This window comes from Acomys minous (genome assembly GCF_964271855.1).
Source record: "Acomys minous genome assembly, chromosome: 2".
Taxonomy (NCBI): Eukaryota; Metazoa; Chordata; class Mammalia; order Rodentia; family Muridae; genus Acomys; species Acomys minous.
The window spans coordinates 129958260-129977145 of record NC_140484.1 but is presented as its reverse complement, the minus strand read 5'-3'; the positions used below and the strand labels follow the sequence as shown (position 1 = coordinate 129977145).

At 40.0% G+C, this 18886-nt stretch overlaps 1 protein-coding gene across 1 annotated transcript in view; it reads right to left on the bottom strand.

The window, feature by feature from the left end:
* Positions 1 to 18886, bottom strand: part of RSF1 (remodeling and spacing factor 1) — a 115404-nt gene that overhangs the window by 47340 nt on the left and 49178 nt on the right. Inside the window, exons 3-5 of the mRNA XM_084774174.1 lie at positions 18758 to 18850; positions 15664 to 15869; positions 1748 to 1902 (exon numbers count right to left, since the gene is read on the bottom strand). Coding sequence (XP_084630300.1) covers positions 1748 to 1902; positions 15664 to 15869; positions 18758 to 18850 — 454 coding nt within the window. The remainder of the gene's footprint in view (positions 1 to 1747; positions 1903 to 15663; positions 15870 to 18757; positions 18851 to 18886) is intronic.

Below are 18886 nucleotides of genomic sequence, written 5' to 3'. Positions count from 1 at the left end.
CAGTTGTGTGGAGAACAGGGACTGACTCTGACATAAACTCTGGTGCCCCCTATTTGACCACTTCCCCTCGGAGGGGAAGCCTGGTGGCACTCAGAGGAAGGGTAAGCAGGATACCAGGATGAGACCTGATAGGCTGTGATCATACGGTGGGGGAGGAAGTCCCCTTCTGTCACAGGCTTATGGGAGTGGAATAGGGTGAAAGAGGGAGAGCAGGGAATGGGAAGATACAACTGAGGAGATAACAATTGAGATATAATCTGAATAAATGATTTAAATAAAAAATTTAAAAACAAACAAACAAAAAAGAGCATTCCAGACATAGTAATATAATCTCAGCTACTCTGCCTAAAGCAGGAGGATTACCTGACTCTAGGAGCAAAAGACCAGTATGAGCAACACTGCGACACTTAACCGCCCTGCCCGCCACCCTCCCCCCAATACACACACAGAGCATGAACATTAAATAGCACAGGCAACTTAATAAGTACCTTTTCAAAGATATACAAGAGATCAATATGCATTTGAAAAGATGCTGAACACCATTAGTCATCAGAGACTAATATTTAGAATGAGATAGCATTTCCTGTTTATTAGGATGAATTATCAACAGAAAAAAGACCAGGCATGGCAGCACATGCCTTTAACCTAAACACTTGTGAGGCAGAGGCAGGCAGATCCCTGTGAGTTCAAGGTCAGCCTGATCTACAAAGTGAGTTCAAGGCTAGAGCTTACACAGTGAGACCCGATCTCAAAAAAAAAAAAAAAGGGGGGGGGGGGAGGTAAGGCCTTCAAAAATTAAGCAGTATTATCATAAGATCTAGCAATTTCACTCTTGGGTTTGTAGCATAACTGTGAACTCAGTATGATCTCTGTATGATTATTCAAAACAGCCCTAAGGAGGAAGCAACTTAAATGGTCAGTGGACTATTATGCATTCTTTTTTATTATTTTAGAAACAATGTTTCTCTGTACAATAGCCCTGGCTGTCCTAGAACTTGCTCTGTAGACCAGGCTGGCCTCGAACTCAGAACTCACAGAGATGTGCCAGCCTCTGTCTCCTGAGATCTGGGATTAAAGGTGTGTGCCACCATCACCAGGCCTATTATTCATTCTTAAAGAGGAAGGAAGTCATCATACATGTACTAAGATGGACACTTGAAAACAGTATACTGTGTGTAAACAGGGAAAGTGTGTTTTGATTCTACTGTTATGAACTTTCCAATAATCAAATTAATAAAGACAGTAAACAGATTCCAGAGCTGGGTGCAGTTTGGAAAAAACAGGAAGTTAAGTGTTTTAACACGTTCAGACATTTGGTGTGGTGGACAATGTAAATAAACTTACTGAATGCTACAGACCCTATAAATTTAAAAATGTTTAGACTCATCAAATCTGTGTTCAATAATCTTAGTATTCTGTTCAGGCTGGCCTAGAACTCACCAAATCCTGCTACTGCATCCCAAGTGCTGGGCGTGTAGGTGTGGCAACACGCCTGACAAGATTCTCCAATTAATAAGACACTGCAGTTAATAAACTGAACATACTTGATTTATATATTTTTAAATGTCAGAAGAAGCAAACAATTTTTGTTGCTTTTTTTTTCTTTTGAAATAAAGCCTTATAGGAAGGCTCTCAAAATTTTCAAATTAAGATTAAAAAAAAAAAACATCAGGATTATATGGTTGGGTGGAGGAGTAGAACATAGAAGAGATTACAAAACAAAGCAAAAGAAAACACACAAAAAAACCTTGTTTAGGTGTTTCTTCCTCTTTCTTAGTCTCCTCATCCTCTAGGGTGGGGCTTTCCCGGGAAGAGTCCTCCTGTTGGCTAGAGTTTTTCAATAGGACAGGATCAATTTGTGCTTTCAGGAGTGCAAGAGTCTCAGCCAATTCGTTTCGATTTCTAAACAAGGGAAAAAATAACACAGCATAAAAATCTTTCTGAGTCTAGTGAACTTTGTGAGCAGCACCTAATAGAAATTAAAACAAGGGGGGCAGTTACACAGCGAGGAACATCAAAAGCCTGGGAGCACCCCAACAAAACCCAGATTTTCAAACTAAGTGTTTACGAAAGACCACACACTAAAATGTACTCTTCATCAAACAGAAATTTTATTTTTACTGACTGGCTAGAAACAAAGGTAGGTACAACACTGAACAAGTCAGAGGGTGATCACTTTTTAAGTATTTAATAATCCTTAAGGAGATCAGTGTAAACCTTGCTTGTGGCTTTAACAATTCATATTTCTGTATGTGGTGCGTCAGGGGTCTTCCTTAATCACCTTCCATACTATTTTTTTAAAATATAGCCCCAGGGACCCATGCATCTCTACCATTCCCCCACCCCATACCAATGCTGGGCTTACAAAGCTTCTGCATGGATGCTGGGCATCTCAACTCCAGGCCTCACTCTTGAGAAGGAAGCACTTACCCACCCAGTCATTTCCCCAGACTCTGTTCATGTATATACCCTATAGATACAGTCTGTAGATAACCTCACACAACATTTCCAATAGTTTATTGTATTAAGTGAAGACAATGTACATTATGCCATCAAAAAGCAAAGGTATTGCTATCTCCACAATCTACAGTTGTTAGGAATCGACATAACTCTTGTCTGAGTTTATGTATTACCAGTAACTATTTTCTTATACTTGTTCAACATATTAAGTAGCTGGAATATCATCACTACAGCGATAAGATGTGTTCCTGGAAACCGGGCAGCCGAGGAGGAACTCCAGAATGCTGGTATCAACTGCGCAGCAGCAAACAGGCAGGTTTTCAGCCTTCACCTGCAGTGCTGTTCTATGATTAACAGGCTAGTATTGTAGGGCTAGGCTCACAACCAAAGGAGGCAAAAGGCTATTGTACAGTTTGCTTGAGTTTACAAAATATTTTTGAATCAAGGTCCCATTGTATAACCCAGGTTGATCTCAATCTCTCATTCCTTCTGTCTTAGTGTCACACATGCTGGTGTGTGCTGTCACATATGGCTGAGGTTTCTTTCTTTAAGGTGAGAAGAAAAATTCAAACAATTGAGGGTTCTAGAAATGAGTCCCTTAGTGATAAGAAGATAGTCCCACAGATCCACGTATTGGGGCCTGACTGACATTTGATGGGACATTTGGTTAGGACCTAATTCCTGGGTTAATTTCTTCTTAAACTAATACTATGATGGTATTATTGGGGGACAGTAAGAAGCAGGTAGATTCGAGGCCAGCCTGGTCTACAAAGTGGGTCCAGGACAGGCAAGGTTACACAGAGAAACCCTGTCTTGCGAGGGGGAGGGGGAAGCAGCAGCAAGTAGAACAATTTGGAGGTCATGGGTCGCCGAGAGCACGCATCTGAGGGCTGCACACCTTGCACTGACACCTTCCTGTATCTTCTTTCTCTACACGTCATCCTGAGTGAGTAAACAACCTCTACCACACGCTCACAGCACCACAGGCCCAGCAACCACGAGCTAAAGCAATCATTCTTTTGTTATGTCTTGTGACAAGAGACCTAACATCTTTGAGGGGGAAAAAGTTTCCCAAGTGCTCGTGAGATGCTCCCTCAGTAAAATGCCTGCCTTACAAGCGTGAGGATTTGAGTGCAATTCCTTCAAGCTTGGGCATGGCGGTGCACACTTGCAACCTTAGAGCTGAAGAGGTAGAGACCTGTGTGTCTCTCTGGAGATTTCTGCCCAGAGAGCCTAGAGTACTTGATGAGTTCAAGGCTAGAGAGAAAATCCTTTAAAAAAAAAAGTTCACAGCACTCGAGGACTGAAGCTGTTGACCTCTGCCCTCCATACGCACACAACTCACTAAGCACCCACAACACACACACACACAGACAATGACACACACAATTTCTACCATGATGAACACATTTTATCTTTGAGATCTGATTTTAAACACATTTATTCTGGGGCTGGAGAGATGGCTGAATGGTTAAGAGATGTCTGCTCTTCGAAAGGTCCTGAGTTTAATTCCCAGTAACCACATGGAGGCTCACAATCATCTACAGAGTAATAGGATGCCCTCTTCTGGAGTGCTCATGTACATGCAGACAGAACATTGTATCCATAATAATAAATAAATAAATCTTTTTAAAAAACACACATTTACTTTGTTAAAGTGAATACAGCTCTAAGCCCCCTGCAATGTGTACAGCTAGATTTTTTTGTAGGTATTACATCATCTTCACCTCTATTGTTAGATTCACAAAGACTGACAATAATCCTAACTACCTCATCATGGGTCAATGAGCGCATAACTGGAATTTCATTATTGATGTTTAAAAATGTTTATATTCACATCTTCTAGCTTACTATAAGAGCCTCGTATTGTTTTGGTTTTGTTTTGTTTGCATGTATAAAGAAGAAATCTGCGGTGGAGAGAAGCTGGAGATGGCTCAGTGGCTACGAGCACTGGCTGCTCTTCCAGAGGACCTGGGTTAGACTCCCAGCACCCACATGGTCGTTCACAACTATCTGCAACTCCTGTTCTGGGGAATTTGATGTCTTTTGGGTTCCATAGGCACCAGGCATGAATGCGGTGCACAGACATGTATGCAGGCAAAACACATACAATTAAAATTATTTTTAGAATATTTTTTGTTTTTTTTTTTTCAAGACAGGGTTTCTCTGTGTTGTCTTGGCTGTCCTGGACTGGCTCTGTAGACCAGGCTGGCCTCCAACTCACAGCAATCCACCTGCCTCTACTTCCCAAGTGCTGGGATTAAAGGCATGTACCACCATGCCCAGCTTACAATTTTTAAAAAGATTTTTTCCTTGATATGAAGAATCTTCAATGTTGATTATCACCACTACTACATATTGTTGCATCAAGCAGGCACAGCTGTATCTTTAACTGCTGTGTTCCAAGCATTAGTAATCATTGGGGGGATATCTTATACAGTGTGTACTTAGATACTGATTTCTGTGCCCCAAGATCTGGTTGTAGTTCGGATGTGAGCAATGTCATTTCTGTGAAGAATCTCCTGTATCAATGCTGTGTAAATCAATTATCTCTGACTGGTTAATAAAGAAGCTTATGAGCCAATGACTGGGCAGAAGAGCAGGTGGAACTTCTGTTCCCAGTCTGGGGGTCTCAGAGAAAAAGGACCAGGGAAGAGGAAGAAAGAGAAGTGTCCATGAAGACAGAGGGATACCGCAGAAGGCCAAGCCAAGATTGAGATGGCAAGTAAAAGGACACACGATGCATAATTGGATTGGAATAGATGAAAACCTGCCCAGCTATAGTGCTTAAAGCTTGTTGAATAAATCTAATAGATCTCTGTGTCAGTTATTTAGGAGCTAGGACAGGTAGCAGAAAAGAGGTAATAGCACAGAGGTCACTGGTTATCAGAGGCTGCTTCTCCTATTTTATTTCTTGGAGATAGGGTCTGATGTACCCAGGCTGGCGTCAAACTCTATAAAGCCCAGGATGACCCTGAACTTCTGACCTTCCTGCCTCTATCTCTAAGATGCTAGAATTATAGGCATGGGCCATCGTGCCCTGGGGTTAAGAAACCCCTTTTGGAAACTTTCCATACCTCTGATTCTGTCAGCTGCTATTAATGTGGTAAGAAAAGGGGTTTCTTCTTTTTCTTCTTCTTCAGATTTATTTACTTATTTATTATGTACAGTGCTCTACCTGCATAAAAGTCCTGCAGGCCAAAGAGGGCACAAGATCTCATTATAGATGGTTGTGAGACACCATGTAGTTGCTGGGAATTCAATTCAGGACCTTTGGAAGAGCAGCCAGTGTTCTTAACCTCTGAGCCGTCTCTCCAGCCCAGGTGTTTATTCTAAAGCTAAGGGTGAAGCAAGAAGTTACATTGGAGTAAAGTACATGGTGTGCATGGTGTGAATGGTGGTTTTATAGGAAATTTCACCTGGAATGAGCAGAACTGTTCTCAATGAATAATAAAATTTTATAGTCATCACTAAGTCCAGATTTGCCACATGAGCATGAACTACTATTAAGGAAAATCTCTTTAAAACAGATGAGAAAAGATGTCTTTAGTATCTTTGCTTTTTTGTTAGTGTAAGAATAGACTGGTAAAAAAATGAACTCATAGCAGTAAGGACATGAACGGCAGGCATCAGGGCTGTCTCACATGCTACGCATGCGTTGCTTTAGCACAGGCCGGCAGGGTAGACGTGTCCTGGTGCTAGACTTATCATCAGCAAGGCACGGACAAGTGCACCAAGAACTCCAACACCTCATGATCAGACCTTTAATCAATTCAATTCTTCCGAAGTTAATGCTTGCTCTTTCTTACATTTCTGCAATCAGCCAACCAAATACTCACATTCCCACCCGCTCTCCCTTAGTGAGGACAATCTTTACTTAGTTCTTGAGAAGCACAGCGTTAAGTGGCAGGTGATCACTGTGCTGATGGATCCCACTTTTGATACATGAGCAAGACCTGCATTTTTAGCTTTATGAATGTTTTTCTGCTTTTTATTAATTTCTTTTCATTGCTTATCAGCGGAGAGCTGTGACAGTTCATCCTTGGATCCTGCTGGACATACTGTCATTCTACCACCAGTTTTTAGAATGGTGTTGTATAGCAACGCCCAGTTTCTCTAACACCGTAACCTTCTGGGTCACAGACAGCAGAAAGAGCTCTTCTTTCCTGTACCACTGTTAGTCACAGGCATCTGTTGGGAATTAGTTTGTCACACTGACTATAGTATCTGTGGGTACAGTAAACACCCTGTAGAGTGAGAAAAAGTGTGTGTGTGTGTGTGCGTGAGAGAGAGAGAGAGAGAGAGAGAGAGAGAGAGAGAGAGAGAGAGAGAGAGAGAGAGAGAATGGGGGGAGGAAGAGGGGGGCTATTCTCAACTACAGATCTTGCTGCTCTCAGTCTCCTGAGTCACAGACGTGTACTATCATCTCAACCTAAGCTGTATGTTTTTCTTTTTTAGTTGTACATATTTTAATGAAGACAAAGACAGTGGCTTGAGAATGATGAAGCAATGAAGGGGATGTAAAATGATGACATTCTAGAGTCACTCACTTCACATGGAAAGCTACCTGGTCTTGCTGACAGAACACATGCAGAGCAAGAACAAATGAGGGAAAGGATGTGTCCCAAGGCCTTGGACCCAATCAGGTGAAAGGCATGCCTGCTATTACCTAGGACGATACAAGTGTGTTGGTGGGAAAGGTTAGAACCTCAGCTTAGGGCAGATAATTCCAACTTCACCAGATTCTAAACACAGTTTCCTGTATGTATCTTAAATAATCTAGACTTTGAAGAAATGGAATACACCATCTGAACTATTAAATTACATAATATTCTTTCTGCTAGCTTAACAGTTCTTCAGAGTGTGAGTTAGTGGCACTGGAAAGCCGATGGTAGCCAAACCAGACACATGGAACAAAGTTAACACAACCTTTACATCTGGCTCTTCTTTGGCACCCTGGGACATTCTCCATCACAGCTCCCATATATGTGTTAGCATTTATGACCCTGTGTCTTTCTCTCACAGAATGTGAACCCTCATTAAAACAGGATAAAGCATTATATATAGCAAATATTTTATATTAATTTCCATAATAGCTTAGGGTTCAGCACCATTATTCTGTATCTTACATTTCAACTACATATTACTGAGGTGGCAAAACTGAAAACTGAGAGTGACAATAGTCTTTTATTGATGCCAAGAAAATGGAAGCTTATTAATATCAACAATATTATTAATAAGATAATACTAATTAGCAAGCTTTAATGCAACTCCAACAGAAAGGCTTAGTAGTACATATCTATATCCCAGCACTCAGGAGGCTGATAAGTAGATCAGAGGTTCAAGGACAGCCTAGGCTACATAGACCCTTTCTCAAAATAAAACAAATTGAACCAAGTAAGACACCCATAGAGGTGTAGTTACCTCCCTAAGGTCACAACAGGACTGAATTCTGGAAGCTCTGACTCTAGAGTCCACCTTTACCTCATCACTTAATTTCAATTTTTTTGCTGTAGCATTTGTTTGGCCTCATTTGTGGCATTCACTCTGCCACTGCCACCCAAGTACTAGAATTGTAAGGCAGGTATCACTATACCTTGCTCGTGGCCCACCTTCTTAATCATTATTTTATTAGCAACACAACTAGTGTCCCGACCGCTTTAGAGATGGCTCAGTGGTTAAAAACACCAACTGCCCTTGCAAAGCGCTTGAGTTCAGTTCCAGTCCAGCATCAGGCAGCTCACAGCAACCTGTAATCCTAGTTCTAGGGGATTCACCTCGCTCTTCTTGACTCTCTGGATAACTGCGTTCACACACGGACAATCACCAACACATATGCATGCGTAATTTAAAAACTAAAGTATTTTTCAAATGCCCGCACAGAAGTCAATAGAAGTACATAAAAATTGCATTCACTACTCAGAATTCAAATTTCTGTAAACGACTGTCAAAACCACGATCAATTTAAAAAACATTTTTAGATGTACAACTCATACTCTATGAAATTAACATATGTTCTTGTTTACTTGTAAAATTGCATTGCTTTGAAATGGTGTCTTCTATGAAGAGCAGGCTGGCCTTAAATTCACGACTCTCCTACCTCAGCCTCAGAAACGTTGGGATTATAGGCTTTCCCACCATGCCAGGGTTTAAATGAACTCACGTAGCATTCAGTTCAGTTCCTCTGACAATGTATTAGTAACTCTGCTTGTTGCTGTGAACAAGTGTCTGACAAGAAGCAACACAGGAAAGGGTTACTTGGCTTTAGTTGAATGGATACAGCCCACTGTGACTTGGAAGGGATGGTGGTTAAAGCACGGGGCAGGCAGGAAGGAGAAAGCAGACAAGGAGTAAGTAGAGAAAGGCCACCCCAGGCTAGGCTCTCCATGTCGTAAAGATTCTATAGTTTTCCAAAAATAGTATTACTTGCTGGGGACCAAGTATTCAGGACATGAGCCAGGGGGACGGGATGGAAGATACAGACCTGTATCCAAACATCAACACATATAAACCATTTTAATCAAGGTACCACTAGCATCACAAAAATATCCCACCATGTCTCTTCTTGCTGGATGTCTTTCCCCACCAAAGCAAGAAGAAATATGGTGATTTTGTTTTTGAGATAAGGTCTCACTATGTAACCTAAACTGACCCAGAACTCACTAGGTGGTCCGGGCTGGCCTGAAACTTAAGATCCTCCTGATTACTGACACTGCAAGTGTTTGTAACCACATCTGGCTGCTATCAGTTTTGATTATTATAACCATAGTTTATTAGTCTTGTTAATACTCAATCTTAAAACAAATGCAATCAAACTGTATGTGCTTTTTGGCTTCTTTCACAAATAAGGATTTCTGAGACAAATTCCTATCTTCTGAGATCATTCCTTTTTACTGCTTAGTAGCAATCCACTGCATGGGTACTGTTAGGAGGAATGATGCTATACCAAGTATGGCAGTGGTCACAGGAGGACTGGCGTAACCCAGACCTCAGAGGAGGCCTGAACTGCATAGTGGGTTCCAGGCCAGCCTGGGCTACGGAGTATGACACTGTTGCAAAGTATAAAGATGTGATAAGAATGCTGATACATATTAGTCTTTTGTCTTTAATATAGGTACAAAGGAATGAAGCTGATGTTATGAGATGATAGTTTAAGATTTGAAGACATTACTAAACTGTTAGTCAAAGTGGTTGGAGCATTTTTACTTCTAGCAGGCAAGATGTGAGTTCCAGCTGGTTCACATACTTGCTAGTATCTGGTATTCTGAGTAATATTCACCTAGGCATTTTAGTGGAGATACCTAAACTGTTACAAATAATTCATTTATAAAATGTGTGTGGAGATACATCCTTAATTGTGGTTTTCACTGGGAATTCTCTCATAATGCTGGACATTTGTTCTTGTTAATGTTAGCCATATTATCCGTTATGGTTATTATGCAATAACCATTCAACTGTCTACACTCAATGTTTTTTCCCCTTACTAGAATTACAATCTGAACACTTTCAACAGCATCCTTCTGATTCTAAAGAAGTACCTGACCGAGTCTCGGCATGCTAAAATTCCCTCATCACTGATGACTAATATTAACACTTTTGTCACTCTATTTTACAGTTCTTTTTCTTTCACAAAGAAGTTACACCATGATAAACAGTATTATGTACTACATGTTATCTGATCTCATTAGAGGCATTTTATCCTCCCTTCCTGAGGACTAACCAAGTGATGAGATAACTGTAACAAATACCTGTCTGGTTTGACACAAATAAAAACAAGTAAAATTAACTGGGGCTTAAATAGTTTTGTTTTTGAAATGCGTTACTAATACTTAGTTAAACCACATAAAACTGCCACTTTATATGGGAAAATGTTCAAATGCTAACAAACTTAGCTCAATAAAATTTAACGGCTTCTACCTGAATTCTCATAAGTATATGAAATTATTTTCAATATGGACTATATACACATATATGCATTAACTGCTTCTATGTACCTTATGTTTATATTAATTCTGCAATAAGCAGAATAGATACTATACACAAGAAAGCATTTTTGTTTTTGTTTGTTCTACTTAAGGTGGATATGGGGTGTGTATGCATGTGTTTGCATGTTCACATGTATGAGCACACATACATGTTGAAGACAAAGGCTGACATCTTGTATCTTCATTGATTGATTTCCACTTTATATATTGAGGCAGTCTCTCAATTGAACCCAAAGCTCACTTCGATGGCTACTCTAGCTAGCCTGTTTGCTCTAGGGATTCTGAGCCTCCAAGGCCACACAACATCAAGCACTTGACTCCATTCAGTCATGTCCAGCCCTACAGAGGTTGTAAAACTGTGATCACACTAATGTTAAACTGTCAGTAGCTGATAAATACACAAAACTATTACTTTTGGTAGTAGATTTCAGTTGTTGGAAAAATGCTGCACTGGTATTGGACTGGCAGTGTCCAGCTATGTCTCTAAACTTACCTATGTCACTAACAAGGCTCATTTAGGAGGAGTTGTAAAATCAGAAGTCTAAAGACTAGGTAACTTTTGTTTTTGTTTTTTGAGACAGAGTTTCTCTATGTAGCCTTGGCTGTCCTGGACTCACAGCCATCCTCCTGCCTCTGCCTCCCTAGTGATGGCATTAAAGGCCTGGGCTACCACGCCGGCTATATCGTAAGCCTCTCAAGACAATGCAGAAGCCAAACAACGGCTGACCACTAAGAATAAGAATGTTATTCAAATGACAACAATAACAACAAAGTATCACTTTAAAGATTCGGTTTCAAATAAAAAAATTTGCATTTTTCTTAGTAAAAAAATAACATTCTCTAGTTTAAAAAAAAAAAAAAAGCTAAGTGTGGCCTAGAAAACAAAAAGCCAAAATTCTACTTGTACTACTTGCTTTTCTTGAGTTTCTAAGAAGATTTATGCCACTTTTAGAATTAACTTTACATAAACAGCCAGGTTTACTACAAAAACACCTTAAACTGGGCTCAGTGGGACAAGCCTGTAAACCCAGGACTCTGGGAGGCAGAGGCAGAGGCAGGCAGATCTCTGTCAGTTCGAGGACAGCCTGGTCTACAGAGCGAGTCCAGGGCAGCCACAGCTACACAGAGAAACCTTGTCTCAAAAAAAAAAAGAAAGAAAAAAAAAAAAAAAAGAAAAGAAAAGAAAAAAAGAAAACACCTGACATCTCTGAGCTGGAAAACAACTATTTCTCTGTAATATAAAAGCAAATGCTCTTGTTTCTTTGGAACTCAGTTCTGCAGCACAATGTATATCTCAGCCCTTTTAAAAAAATCCCATCACAGATCTTCCCCAGATTAATTCTTTATATGCTTCAAGATAGACATCTCCTTAAATTACTCTGCATCAACCCTACTCCTATTCAGTTATGCTCCTCCCACCAGAAGCTTATTGTACTAAACATCATTTTTCTTTTCAAGTTTAGGATCAGAACTTAACTATATTGCAGGTATGACCTCATCAGGATCAAGTGAGATACACATTACTTTGTGTATCAAATGTGTTACTTATATATATTATGAGGTAAGTATATGTTGTTAGTGATTAACCTGAAGGCTTCACACATGCTATGTAAGTACCCTTCACTAAACTATAACCCTCCCCCTTTCAAGCCAGTAATAACATTTTTAGGGGGAACGTGCTGGGTATCAAACCCAAGGCCTCCCACGTGTTAGGAACGCGCTCCACTAATTAACCATATTCCCTGAGCAAGCAATTTCTTTTGTTTGGGATAGGGATAGAGATAGGGATTCTCTACATAGCCCTGGGTGTTCCTGCCTCATCAGGCTGGCGTCAAACTCACAAAGATTGGCCTGTGTCTGCTGGACTAAAGGCGTGTGAATCACAGGTGGCTGAGGTATCTTGTTGAGGAAGACGAAACACACTTTTTATACCCTAGCACACAGGACAGCTCCCCACACTCACCAGCTGCTGTTCTAGTGAGTCATCAAGTTACAAGCCAGCTAACATGCCATGTCACAAGCACGTCGTTTATAGTAAGCATAAACACTCCCACGAATACAAGGACAGCTAATGTCATTCAGAAAATGCATGCCCTATATACCCAGGACTAGTGCTTACAATGCAAGCAAGGGGCTTCCCAGGGCCCAGGATGCAGCCAGCGATGCTCGCTAAGCCACTCACACTCTCTAACTCCTAGGCATGGAGTCTACTGTATGCAATATAAACTGCCCAATGAAGTAAAAGAACACATGTCCACCACATCCGTAAAACTTGGGCTAGGAGACACCAGTCCCTGACCTCAAGGCTTCTGAATGCTACCAGCCGTTTCTACATTATGTGGTTAGAGCTCCTGAGCAACACAAGCAGGGCCTGGTGGTGCATGCCTTCTCAACCACCACCACTGCTGCCGCCACCATTAAAAAACAACAACAAAACAACAATAATAACTCATAAAGGCTAAAATCAACCTGCTCCCACTTCACTAAACAAATCCCTATTGTTAACACGAGAAAACCGCTCAGGCATTATTTTTGAGTACTGGTTTCTAAGCACGGACTATAGCCATATCATTTCATGTTTAATGCTTATTATCAGAAATAGATATTAAATAATATGTGAAAAAAAGGATTTTTGGGTTAGTTGAGGGTTTTGTTATTTTGGTGGTGTTTGATTTTCATCTTCTTTTTGAGAAAAGGTCTCAGGTAGCTTAGGCTTGAATCCCTCTCCCCCCTTTTTTAAATAACAGGCTGACCTCAAATTCACAGAGATCCACTTTTCTCTGCCTCCCTGAGTGCTGGGATTAAAAGAATGTGCCACAGCACCCGGCTAACCTTGAGTTTCTGATCCTCCAGTTTCCACCTAGGGTTGCAGAATGTGCCCCTGGGTTCGTTTATGTGGCCCTGAAGAGTGAAATCAAGAGTCTGTGTATCTAAGGAAGCATCTATGAATGGCTACCCCCAACAGCTTACTTTTTTTTTTTTTTAAGCCAGAAGCCAGTCATGGCTGAAAAGGGGTGAGAAACACTATCAAATTTTATCCATTTGTTGATAAATACATCTTTAAGAAAGATGTTTCAGTGTTTAGAGTTAGCTGCTCATTAAAAGCAAAATTAAAAAGGTGGGCAGCAGGGGGCTGCAATATGGCTCTGTGCTGCACAAACCTGAGGACCTGAGTTCAAGCCCCAGAACCTACATAAAGGCAAAAAGAAAGAACCAATTCCCAAAGTTGTCCTCTGACTTCCACATGAAAGCTGTGGCATAAGCAAAACACACACACACACACACACACACACACACACACACACACACACACACACACTCACTCACTCACTCTAAAAGAAATTTGAAATTTTAATGTGGCATGTTCTTTAAAAAAAAAAAAAAGTGGAAAAAGCAAGTTTACTGAGCATGCAATATGGCCCTAGCATAATCTTTCACACGTTTCTTGGAATAGCTTGTAGGGAGTTTTATCATCCTAACTTACGCCTGGGAAGATGGCTCAGTGGTAAAGTGTCACCCAGGAAAATATGAGATCAGAGTTCTTAGAGCCAGAATCCATGCAAGCGCCTAGTGAGCATGGCAGCCCACCTGGACTCAGCACTTTGTACCTCTGGATAGGATGCTAAAGCCAGCTGGCTGGCCATACTAGCCATCCTGGAGAGCGCTGACTTCACCTGAGAGGCCGTGCCCCAATGAACAAGGTGGCAGGCAACTAAGGGAGACTCCCGATGTTAGCCTCCAGCCAACACACACATGTGTACACAGTGTGCTCACACACATGCATATCACTACGGAGACATGAAAAAATTAAATGAAGCACGGAAAAATAAATCTTAAGAGAGTAAAAGTAATGTTTCTATAAGTGGTATAAAAAAATGAACTCAGATTTAAATATACCTATTAGCTTAAAAAACCCTCATATCATGGACATACTTAATAGTGGGCATGAAAAACTGTTTTTACGAGTGTAAAACATTAGCAATAGTAAACATGATTATTTCTGTGGGGTTTTTTGTTGTTGCTGTTGTTGTTTGTTTATAAAGTAGGAGAAAATATTTCTTTTTTGAAGTCTGGAAGGCTGCTCTGGGGAACAGAAGACTTGGCAGTAAAGCACCATGAAGAGAATCCTACGGCTCTGCATTCAGAGAGAATAACAGTGAGAAAATTTCTTTCAGGAGTACACTGCTTACCTTTGTTTAGAAGCTTAGCTAACAAGAGAGCCACGCCAGGCCCTGGTGGCGCACGCCTTTAAGCCCTGCACTCTGGAAGCAGAGGGAGGTGGATGGCTCTGAGTTTGAGGCCAGCCTGGCCTACAAAGCCAGTTCCAGGACAGCCTGTCTCAAAAAACAAAACAAAACAAAACAAACAAAAGCCCCACCACCACCACCACCAAAAGAGAAGCAGGCAACTAACCTGCTAATAACCCAGGCATCCATTCAGCTCACATTTATTCTTGGAGAATGAAAGCTGAGCTTTACTAATCAGATGAGTGTTGTCAGGGATGGATTAGTAATCATGAATAAAAATGGGATAAAAATAAAAACAGCAAAATGAGTTTTCTCTATTTTATCATACCACTAATATTTACAAAATTATTACGTAATATGGCCATTAGTGAGACATTCATAAATAATGAGTTTTCAAGACAGAAAATTAAAAACACAAAAATTCTCTGCAAAGGTCCAGTATCACTCACTTATTTAAAAAAAAAAAAACAAACAAAAAACCAAAACCAACCAACCAAACAAGCAAAAACCAAAGCAATTTCAAGGTGTATAAATGTCAGTACAAATGAGAAATTTTAAAAACTTAATAATTTTTTAAAGGACTGTAACACAAAAGCACAATATTCTCCAGAATTTCAAGAAAGAACTGTATAGATGAACAGGTCATATTAAAATAGGAAAAAGAGAACTAAACAATGCTTTAATATACTTATATCTAAGAATACTTTCTTCCACGCATGTAACATATACATTAATATCCACATCACAACATATTGAGCACAAAGTATATGTCCTCGATTGGCTGAAATACTACTTAAGTTTATTTGGCAAATATTAAGTACCTGCTATGGACATTGAGCTGAGTACTAGATGAGCCTTAGAAAATTTGTCAGTTCCCATTAAGAAAAAGAAGATGCTGGCTTCACAGGTTACAGTCCAGTAGAGAAGAGACCAAAGAAAGCAGTATGTAAAGAGAGTCCTAATAAAGGTACCTGACAATGCACTTCCAAGAAGAGCCATCTTGATCATCTTGTTCTTCTATGTACATTCTGACATTGTGGTCTTGATCCAACTGGTACCAGTACATGAGGCCATCTTTGTCTCGCCCAATTGGCTGGAGACGCATAGTATCAGCATCCTCCTCATTAATTATATTCTTGAACTTAAGATTGTCATCAAATTGACACTCACAGAGATACTGAAAAACAGTTATACTGTGGCTTAAAATACTATGCAAACATTTTGTCAATAAGTATGATACACTTTCAAAACTGATCAGGGATAGAGCTGAGAGATCACAAGTTCAATTTGTGTAGCAGTACTCTATCAATTTATTATGTAACATATGCTTAAAATAGTCAATCTTAAAAGTAACTTTGACGGTAACATCTTAATTTTACACCAATGTAGAGTTTTAACATAAACACTTAAATACAAATCAAATTATATTGCTAAATTATGTTCGTGTGCATTACAAACTACCCAACTATACACCACTGTATAATACTGTATTTAATTTTTCACTTACTTTAAAAAACTATTAGTATAATTGGCAAATAAAAACCCGATACACTTATGATATACATAATATACAAACTATTGTAAAGTGTACAAAATATTTAAATTTTTACTTATTTTTAAAAATTATTAATAACTGCCAAATAAAAATCATATACACATGATTTAATATACAATGTAGAATGATTAACTCAAGCATACTTTGTGATGGGAACACTTAAGATATATGAGCAATTTTCAACTACATAATTACAATCACCGTACAATCACCAAGTACTTGAAACTTGGTATATTTACCCAAATTTGTCCAATCTTATTGCTATATCCACTGACCAGGGCTAAACACCATTGTATTCCTGACTCTTTAAAGCTCTACATTAGAGTGAGAGCATGGTGTAATTTCTTCCTGTGCCTGGCTTACTCCACTTAACACAATGTCCTCCTAATTTAAAAATGGTTTACTGAGGGTACACACGTCACAGTGTGCATGTGTAAGTCAGAGGACAACTTGTGGAAATAGGTTCTCTCCTTCTACCATGTGGGACCCAGGATTGAACTCATAGCTTTGGACTTGAAGGTGGTTGCTTTTATCCACTGGCCATATCACCAGCACTTTCCCTTAAAAACCGCAAAGCATCCCATCCTGTGTGTGTATGCACCATGCATTTCTTACTCAGGTCCACTGCGACTGCTTGTAGTGCACATGAGAGTACAAGCATGGGTTTATTGCTGACTTCATTTCCATAGGGTTTACAGCCAACAGTGGGAGTGCTGAATCATTTGGCCACCCCACTTAAACATTCCTGGCAAACACTTTGTTTCGAAGCAGTTTTTTTTCCTTTTAAATCTTAATTTTTTCTTTACTCTAAAGGCTGCTATAAAAGGACTACTTGAGCCTAAGAGTTTAAGATAAATCTTTGCAAAATAGTAAAGTTCAGGTTCAAACATATAAAAAACAAAGACAAATTTGGACACAAATATAAATGCTAAGTGGAAAGGGTACCTCAGAAAGTGAGCTATACGCATCTTGTGGATTTCTCATGTGAGCTAAAAGAGCAATTAACATCGAACAATAAAATAACAGGTACTCTTTAATACTCCATAATGACATTGTGTATTAAGAATCGCTTAGCTAGGAAGTGGTGGCGCATGCCTTTAATCCCAGCAGAAGCAGCCAAATCTCTGAGTTCAAGGCCAGCCTAGTCTACAAGGTGAGTTCCAGGACAGCCAGGGCTATACAGAGAAACCTTGTCTCCAAGAAAAAAGAGCAACAACACAAACAAACAAACAAAATAATTGACCCCAAACCCTTGAGGTCTTAGGAATAAGGATGCTACCATAGAGCACTGTGAAATCTCAAGGCAATGGAGACCTCAACTCATTTCTCCACATATTAGCTCCTTCTGTTATACTGACCACTTGGTTAGCAATTAGGAAATAAAAAATAAAAAATTAAAAAAAAAAAAAAAAAAAAGAAAACTCAAACTTGAAAGAAACACTATGTTGAGCTTGAAACTAACCATTTTAATCAAATACATCTGGCCACATGAGGGCTTTATTAACGCATCAGCATGCCTTTGGTTATCTCAAAAACAACAGGACTTAAAAATGTACTAAATGAGTAGATTACCAATGTCTGCAGCATATAGTGATCAATGAAGGTGACAGCTGAACCACTGAATACAAGTACCAAACTGCTTCCCTATTGTGCTACTGTATCTCTAATCAGAAATAATTACTTGGTATACTGTAAAGGCAATCCCTAAAAATAGTAAACACTAGAAGTGACTTTTATGTGTGTTGTGTGCATACACACTTGTTTGCATGTGTGGGGGTGTTCCTACACATGGAGGCCAGGGGTTAACTTGAGGTATGTCTTTGTAGACCATTCTCCATCTTTATTGAGACAGGGTCCCTCACTGACTCAGAGCTCAAGGCTTTGCCTGGTGCACCTAGCCGGCTAGCCTCCCAAGGGCTGCGGTTAGAGGCTGGCTCGCGCTGCCAGGCTCGTAAATGGGTTCTGGAGCTGTGAGCCCTGATCCCCATGCTTTTCAGACAAGGACTCTATCTGCAAAGCCATCACCTCAGCCCAGAATGCTTTTTATCACTGAAAAACAAGAAAGATGAAAGAGACTACTGTTCTCTAATCATAAATGTCCACCTTCCCACACTGCCGTTTGTTGGGATCTAAGAAATAGCTCGGGCTGGCCTCAAATTCAAGACCTCCCTGAGTCAGCCTCCTAAGTACTGAGGTTACAAGTGTGCATATCCATGCTCAATTTTCTTTCCTTTAAGTTTTTTAGTACCTTTATGTATGTATTTATTTACTTCTTTAGTGGGGGCAGCTGCATGTTGAGGGCACACGTGGGAGACAGGAGAACTCTGCAGAGTCATTCCTCTCCTTACCATGTAGGTCTGAGGGATCCAAATCCAGGCTGTCAGATTGGGTGGCAAGCACGTTTACCCGCTGAACTATCTTGATGGCCCCTGGTTTTCTTTACTTTGTAATTTAGGTATCAGAGTAAACTTTTAAATTAAAATTACTGCAACAAATAATACATGCATTACCTTTAAGAGTGCTAGTTTGCACTCAACACTCATTTCAAGATAGCCTTTCTTCTCCATCTCCCAGGCCCAGGTACTGTTAAACTCTTGGCATATCTGAAAGAGAAAATTAATAGCTTAATATATAAAAAC